At 45.7% G+C, this 8,587-nt stretch overlaps 1 protein-coding gene across 1 annotated transcript; it reads left to right on the forward strand.

Annotated features, from left to right (window-relative positions):
• On the forward strand, positions 1 to 8,385 carry GCM2 (glial cells missing transcription factor 2). The gene is made up of 5 exons (XM_058732595.1): positions 1 to 90; positions 4,169 to 4,421; positions 4,535 to 4,647; positions 5,324 to 5,449; positions 7,118 to 8,385. Exons 1-5 carry the CDS (start codon positions 1 to 3, stop codon positions 8,051 to 8,053), a joined length of 1,518 nt encoding a protein of 505 aa, XP_058588578.1. The 3' UTR covers positions 8,054 to 8,385.
• Positions 8,386 to 8,587: the final 202 nt, after the last annotated feature.

Genomic DNA, 8,587 nt, shown 5'->3' on the forward strand with positions numbered 1-8,587 from the left:
ATGCTGGCGGAGGCAGGGCAGAAGGAGGACGCCGTGTGCTCCTACGGAATGAAGCTCAGTTGGGATATCAACGATCCGCAGATGCCTCAGGTGCGAGAAGCCGGTGTGGGCGCGCATGTGGCTCTGGCCATCCACAAAAGGGCTGGTGGCGTTCAAGTTCTTGTAGGGACCGAGGAGAGACCCCCCTCCCCACATCTCCCGAGAGTCCTCAATGGTTAGAGGGACCCCACAAAGGGCAGAGCTGGCTTTAGTGATCTGCCTTCTCCCAGCTCTTTCCTTGCGCTTATTTGAAACACACCCATAGCCCTGAGACTGTCAGGCCCTGGGTTCCCAGTCATCTGACGACAGCAGGATGCCTCTCACTTTCCTTCATCCCAGATAGAAATCAGGTGATTCTTTCCTGATCCGTTCTTTGAAATTCATGAGAAGGGTAGCAGAGAGTCTCAACAAATGTGGATTCCATTGCTTCTCACGCAGCAAAACTGTAAGATGCGACTATAAATCGGGGTGGCTCGAATCTTAAACAAATAGCATGACTTGGGTGATTTATTCAGACGCCGTGGCTGCCTGCATGGTCATGCTAACCAGACCATAGGTGCAGAGAGAGACTCTGGAATCCAGATTTTGGACATAACTTCTGAGCTTACTTTTCTAATGACAAGGAAATCACCTTCTGTTAGGGTGAATTTGTTTTGTTTGTTTTGTTTTAATGGAACAAAGTAGTTTAGGGTCAAGTCCAGGGAACGAGCTGGGCAGTTACTGGCTTGGGGCAAAAGCTGAGGAAATGCCTTTGAAGTCTTGGGTTTAGGTAGAAGGAAAGGGGAGTAGCTTCCCAAGTATTTGCAAAGGTGGACTTCTAGCAATGTTGTGGCATAGGGGTAAGAGACATGGTGTTTATTCAACATCTATGATCTGCCATATTGATATTCAGATGGATAGCAATTCATTAGCAAAGTCAAGTAGCCTCTTGACTACTTTTTTGGATGTATATATGAGATCAGCACTTTTTTGGATGTATATATGTATAGTAATTCAGGGTTTTTTTTAATGTTTATTTTTGAGAGAGAGAAAGAGAGAGCAAGTGGGGGAGGACAGAGAGAGAGAGAGGGAGACACAGAATCCAAAGCAGGCTCCAGGCTCCCAGCTGTCAGCCCAGAGCCCAATGCATGGGCTCGAATTCATGAACTATGAGATCATGACCTGAGCCAAAGTCAGATGCTTAACTGACTGAGCCACCCAGGCGCCCCTGTAGTAACTCGTTTTAAAGCCTGCTACCTTACAGTCAACTGGGACCATTTGTGTGAAAGTGGACCACAGCATGGCAAAGACACCTCATTCTCACTGACTTCCATCCAGAAATCTTCATAGGAAAAAAAAAAAAAAAACAAACAGGATCTTCCATTTCAGAAAAGAGCCACTTCCAAATAATGGGAAGATGGCTCCTCTTTCAAGCGTTTTCTAGACTCCCGATGTAAATGCGAATTATTTTTCCTTTGGGAGACCGGTTCTTAAGCAGGGCATGCAAGTAGCCTCTTAAAAGGGCAGGTGCACTGGGAAGTAGAAGTGGAGAGACAGGATCCTGGCCCTGCTCTGGCTAACAGGAGGGGCAAGAGTGACATTGGCTGCATGACCTTGAGATAGTTCCTGAATTTGCCTGAGTTTCAGGCTAAGATGATCTGTCATCAGGTGGTGGAACTAGATAACCATCTTAAACTGTCATCCAGATTTCCTGTCAAGTTCAGTGTGGGCATGCTCAACTGCGTGTGCACATGTGCTGACACATTTGAACAAATGCAGCTCAATCCTGGAGTCCTCTGTTCTGGCTGTGATTTTAAAACATGGTCTCTGCAGCTTCATCTTCAGTGTCACCACTTTGGTAGCTGGCATGAGACGGGGGGGGGGCATGATTCTCTATCCCTACGGGGGGACGCTAATGGAATCCTCTCTTCTGGAAAATTGTCTATTTTACTAACATCCTTAGACTGAAGTGTTCGCTTTAAAAACAAAGATATTAGCATTTAGATATTAGAGTTGTTAGTACAGCATTATATATTCCATTTGTGACTTACCTTAAGTCAGCGTATTAATTTATGTCAATTGCAATATTTCTGAGAAAAGATAAATGATGCCTATTTGTAATAACGATGATTTCGACAATATCCCTGTGGTTTTAGAACCCACTGGAACCCAAAACTTCCCATTTACCTATTACTGTTGAAATGTTATAATACTAACGTTGTAGCCAAGTCAGAATTGTCGGACCGAGAATAGTTTTTGCTCTGCAAATGTTAGATCTCGTTACTTGGGGGTGGTGGGAGAGACAGAAGGTGCAAATGGCTTATTACTATGATAATACTCTTCCGGCCTCTACCCTGTGGGTGAAGCCAGTCGGGTCCGGCTGCCACAGATCTGTTTAAATACGAGTAATGCCACTGTAGAAGGTTATCTCTCTAACTTTGGCTTCCTTGTCTACAAAATATGAGTATGGATGCCCATCATGGAAGGTTGTTGTAAGGATCATCGATAACTTCGTAACGTGGCTTTGTGGGCCATACTGTCTCTGTGCCAAATACCCAATTCTGACATATGCAAAAAATAGCCCTAGACAATACGTAGACATATGTGCGTGGCCATGTCCCAATACAACTCTCTTTATGGATCTTGATATTTGAATTTTATATAATTTTCTTTTTTGGGAGGGGAAGGAAGAAGAGAGAGAGAGAGGAAGAGTTGGAGCAAGCCAGGGAGGGCAGAGGGGGATGGGGAGAGAAAGAATCTCAGGCAGACTCCATGCCCAGCACAGAGCTGGACAGGGCTCCATGTGAGATCATGACCAGAGCCAAAATCAAGAGTCTGACACTTAACCCACTGAGCCACCCAAGCACCCCTGAGTTTTCTATAGTTTTCATGTGTCACAAAATATAATTCTTTGGATTTCCCCCCAACCATTAAAAAAATATAAAAATCCTTCTTAGCTTGTGAGTTGTGTACCAAAATAAGTGACAGGCTGGATTTGGCCAAGGGCTCCAAGTGTGCCGACCCCTGCCCCAGACGGGACCTGGTAAATACTAAGTGCTTGGTAAAGGGCAATCTTATATTCAATTTCTGTGCAAGAAAGACATTACAGTATCCATACCACGTATCATGGGCAAAGACCACCAACCACGAATATCGAAGCAGTGCTCAGTATTTTATTTTTTTATTGTTTTATGGTTTCAGGAGTAGAATTTAACAATTCGTCACTTACGTATAACACCCAGCGCTCATCCCAATAAGTGCCCCCCTTAATGCCCATCACACATTTAGCTCACCCCCTACCCCCCACCCTTCCAGCAACCCTCAGTTTGCTTTCTGTATTTAAGAGTCTCTTATGGTTTGCCTCCCCCTCTGTTTTTATCTTAGTTTTCCTTCCCTTCCCCTCTGTTCATCTGTTTTGTTTCTTAAATTCCACATATGAGTGAAATCATGTATTTATCTCTCTCTGACCGATTTCGCTTAGTGCTGAGTATTTATTTAAAATTTTTTAATGTTTATTTATTTTTGAGAGAGACAGAACACAGTGGGGGAGGGGCAGAGAGAGAGGGAGTCACAGAATCCGAAGCAGGTTCCAGGCTCTGAGCTGTCAGCACAGACCCCAAAGCAGGGCTCAAGTTCATGAACTGTGAGATCATGACCTGAGCCGAAGTCTGATGCTTACCTGACCGAGCCACCCAAGCACCCCAAAATGTCTTCATTTTTAATTTAGCATTTAAAGATACCCGGAAGTGGTATACCACGATGGTAAGGCAAAGAGGCTCTGTAATCAAACTGTTAGGGCTAAAATCCTAGAGCCATGTCTTACTAGCTGTGTGACCTGGGGCACGGCAAATAACCTCTCTGGTCTCCGTGTACTATTGGCTTAAATTGGGACAATAAAAGTACCTGCTGTCATGTGGGTTCTGAAAGGCCAGATGAACTAGTACATGGACAGCATTTAGAGGATAATCGATGAACAGCCAGTCGACAGAACGGCAGGTGACATTGTGTGATAGCACAGTTTCTGTGGTTCATGACATCTCTGGAATGGAAAGGGGCCCTTCTTCACGCTACCGTGCTCGGGACAAATGCAAAGCGTGGCGTGTCAGGTGCGGCCTGGACCAACTCCACGGCCCTTCCCTCCCCTTTCCAGGAGCTGGCCCACTTCGACCACTTCTGCGAGTGGCCCGACGGCTACGTGCGCTTCATCTACCGCAGCGACGAGAAGAAGGCCCAGCGCCACCTGAGCGGCTGGGCCATGCGCAACACCAACAACCACAACGGCCACATCCTCAAGAAGTCGTGCCTGGGTGTGGTAGTGTGTGCTCGAGCCTGCGCCCTGCCCGACGGCTCCCGCCTGCAGCTGCGGCCCGCCATCTGCGACAAGGCGCGGCTTAAGCAACAGAGTGAGGGCCTTGTGGCCGCGAGATCCCTTTTCCCGACACCTGTGCCCCGTCCTCCTTCCAAAGCGGCCCGAGTCTGAGTTGCTATTAATCTTTCACTCCCTCTGGCTTTGCAGAGAAAGCGTGCCCCAACTGCCACTCGGCTTTGGAGCTGATCCCCTGTCGAGGGCACAGCGGGTACCCTGTAACCAACTTCTGGAGGCTTGATGGCAACGCGATATTTTTTCAAGTAGGTGGGGGAAGGGGGGGGCTGTTCCAATGTGCGGTGGATTTTTTTCATCCTGCTTAGGGACCCGACCACCTGCCATGTGCCTTAGAAACTCGGGACTAGGGGCGCCTGGGTGGCGCAGTCGGTTAGGCGTCCGACTTCAGCCAGGTCACGATCTCGCGGTCCGTGAGTTCGAGCCCCGCGTCAGGCTCTGGGCTGATGGCTCGGAGCCTGGAGCCTGTTTCTGATTCTGTGTCTCCCTCTCTCTCTGCCCCTCCCCCGTTCATGCTCTGTCTCTCTCTGTCCCAAAAATAAATAAAAAATGTTGAAAAAAAAATTTAAAAAAAAAAAAAAAATAAAATAAAAAAAAAAAAAAAAAAAAAAAAAGAAACTCGGGACTAACCCAAATGCAGCGCCGTGGCCAGAAGTCGGTGCTGGGGAAATGAGCTCACCTTGCGTGTGCTCTTTAAGGGCTCTAAGCCAAATTGTAGTTATAGCTGAGTTAATACGGTGAAAGGATTGCTAAGTAACCTTTTAAGATTTCTGTTACTGACGCTGCTCAATAGTTTTTTCCTCTGTCGTTTTGAGAAAACAAAAAACAACTCGCGATCTTGGGAAAGGCGCAGTCAATTTTTGACAAACACGGCAAGCTTCCTTCCGAGGAACAAACGTGTGATTTGTTTCCTTATTGATGCAGGCCAAGGGTGTCCACGATCACCCAAGACCAGAGAGCAAATCAGAGACGGAAGCTAGAAGAAGTGCCATCAAGAGACAAATGGCCTCTTTTTACCAACCCCAGAAAAAGAGAATTCGAGAACCAGAGGTAATGGGGAGCTGACATTACGCTGTAGTCTGTGTTCATTGTCATCACAAAATACACTGATTGTGTAAAATATGAATGTCATAAATTAATTAGAAAGGTTTGATTTTATGTGAAAATTGTATCTCCCACAAAATGTCATTGAGTCACCATTTTGGATAGGGTTTCTTTTGTTTTTTAAGTTTACTTATTATTTACTTTGGGAGAGAGAGAGAGAGAGGGAGGGAGGGGCCGAGAGCAAAGGAGAGAGAGAGAGAGAGGGAGAGAGAGAGAGAGAGAGAGAGAGAGAGAGAGAGAGAGAGAATTCCAAATTCTAAGCAGGCTCCACACTGTCCGTGCAGAGCCCGATTCGGGGCTTGAACTCACAAAGCATGAGATCATGACCAGAGCTGAAGTTGGATGCTTAACCAACAGAGCCACCCAGACACCCCTTTTCAGACAGGGTTTCTAATTTCTTCTTCTAAAAAAAAAAAAAAAAAAAAAACATTTCTACTGTCAATGATACAATGAGGATGTGTGTAGACATCCGTATACAAGGGCAGTTACCCATTTTTAATAACAAGAGAAACATGTGCATACCAACAGTGAGTTAACAGTACATCCTTGAGAGGGTAGGGTCCTTGGCCTTATTTACATAGAACAGATAAAATTTCTTGGGGCAAAGTGATCCAGTTTGGCTTTTCAACCAAAGCATGCCAAGCAGACATGTTAGTCTGGGGGTAGGAGAGAGTGATGTTTGAGTACTTTCTATGTGCCAGGCACACAGGGTCTAAGAGCTTTCACAAACAAAATGGTCACAAAAGCCTAAAGAGAAGGTTATTATTTTTGAGCCCCGTTTGTTTTTTTGCGGTTTTGCCGATTCTACGTTTGGTTAGAACTTATCTTTCCTGTACTAACTTTTAATTTTATTTGTCCAATTAGAGTTACCTGCAATTCTCAGCAGTTGCAAGGTAGGGGTAAGAGGCTCTGGGAGGCTAAAAGTTTCTATTTATGCACAAAGACACCAGATCAACTGTGCTAACTTTATTTTTTCTTCTTCAATAGTCTTAATTCTTTTTTTTTTTTAATTTTAATTAGGCATCTGAAGCTCAGAGAGGTTAAGTAACTTGTTCAACTCATGAGGGACAGAGGCAGGATTTGAACCCAGGTCTGTGTCTCTATGATTATAAACATAGGATGAGGAAACACAGAACCGTCTACCACTCAGACTCACCCTTCCCAACTACCCGTGAACCCTCTTCATTCAGCAGGCTATTCATGCCCGGCCAAGCTTAAGTTCTACCGCCCTTGGACCGTGTGCCCAAATCACGTACCTGAGCAGTGCTATAACATGGCACAGAACCCACTAATTGGAAGTGTTTTTTTTTAATGGTTTTATTTTTATTTTTGAGAGAGAGAAAGAGAGAGAGAGCAGAGGAGGGGCAGAGAGAGAAGGGGACAGAGGTTCTGAAGCAGGCTTTGTGCTGATAGCAGAGAGCCTGATATGGGGCTCAAACTCACAAACCATGAGATCGTGACCTGAGCTGAAGTCAGATGCTTAACCGACTGAGCCACCCAGGCACCCCTGGAATTTGTTTTTATTCGGTGGTTGGCTACTCTTACAGATGAGCTTGCCCATGTAATTTACATTTTTATTTACAAATAAAAATTTATATCATTTTTTTTTTTTAGGTGGGGGAGAATCAAGACAACAGTGGACATTTCAACAACATATCTTCCTTGGAAGATTCAGAGGACTTTGATATAATTACTGACACCGGCTTCCCTATTCCAGCACAGCCTTGCTTTTCCTTCCCGAGCTCGGATGCTTACAGAGCTACCTGTGACCTTGCCACCTTTCAAGCGGACATAATGCCACCCTTTCAGAAATATCCAAACCCAAGAATCTATTTGCCCAGGGCACCTTGCAGCTACGAATTGGCAGGTCCTAGTTACACAAATCCAAACACACATCCCACCCTTTGTAAAAATTCCAGCAATCTCCCGAATGACACGGACTGGGTCCATCTAAATGCACTGCAATATAATGTCAACTCATACAGCAGCCTTGAGAGAAGCTTTGATTTCGCCAGTAAACAACATGGCTGGAAACCAGCTCTTGGAAAACCTGGCCTTGGGGAGAGGACGGACCATGGACAGTTCCAGGCCGTGTCTACTCACCCTTATTGTAACACAGAGCTTCCCTGTCGGTACCTCACGACTCCCTCCGCAGGTGCTCCAGCCCTACAGACTGTGATCACCACCACCACCAAAGTGTCATACCAGGCCTACCAGCCCCCTGCTTTGAAATACCGTGACAACATAAAGGAAGTCAAGAGCCTTTCGGGGTGTAACTATGCTTCTGAAAACATCCCCGTGTCCATCTACCCGGAAGGTTTGGACTTGCCGACCACAGCGGCCAGGGCCTCTCCAGTAGGGCCGCTGCCTTTGAAAATTCCAGGTGATTGCAGAGCCATGAGACCCACTTTGGCTTTTCCTCAAGAGTCGGCTCCCTCCGGGACAGACGGAGCAGAGACTTGGGACGTGTGTTCATCTAGGTTGGGGTCGGCAATCAGTTATTCGGATGGGGTTAGTCCATTCTTTAGCTATGGCAGTGAGGACTTTTGAACCATAATCCTGGGCATGACATAGTATTGGTGTCCATGCAGGCAGGAAACGTGGAATAGGAACTATCTCTTGTTGAGCTGGGAGATTGACCTAGGAGACACATACAATAATAAAAATGTTGATCAGTTGAGAAAATTATGGGTTGGGGGTGTTTAGAAAGTATAGGGAAATTTTGCGCAGCATTTTAAAACCTATCACATGACATAGAATTAAGTCTGAAATGTGACTCTCCCAAATGAACCTACAAGAAAACTGGATACCATGATGATCAATGAGCTAAATTCACTGGAGGAGAAGGCAAGAATCCTGGTTCTCCTTCTAAGCCTTTCCCAGTTGACCATAGAGAGTTTCACAAATCCTTATCTGGCCTTAGAAGTTGTCAGAATAGCGTCAGGAAGAAATATTTACAATCTTCTCTCCTGAGTCACTTTGTAAGTGCTAAATAGAAATTTTATAATCTATTAAAAGAGCTTCAGGGGCGCCTGGGTGGCTCAGTTGGTTAAGCGGCCGACTTGGGCTCGGGTCATGATCTCG

The sequence above is a fragment of the Neofelis nebulosa genome, chromosome 6 (genome assembly GCF_028018385.1).
Source record: "Neofelis nebulosa isolate mNeoNeb1 chromosome 6, mNeoNeb1.pri, whole genome shotgun sequence".
Taxonomy (NCBI): Eukaryota; Metazoa; Chordata; class Mammalia; order Carnivora; family Felidae; genus Neofelis; species Neofelis nebulosa.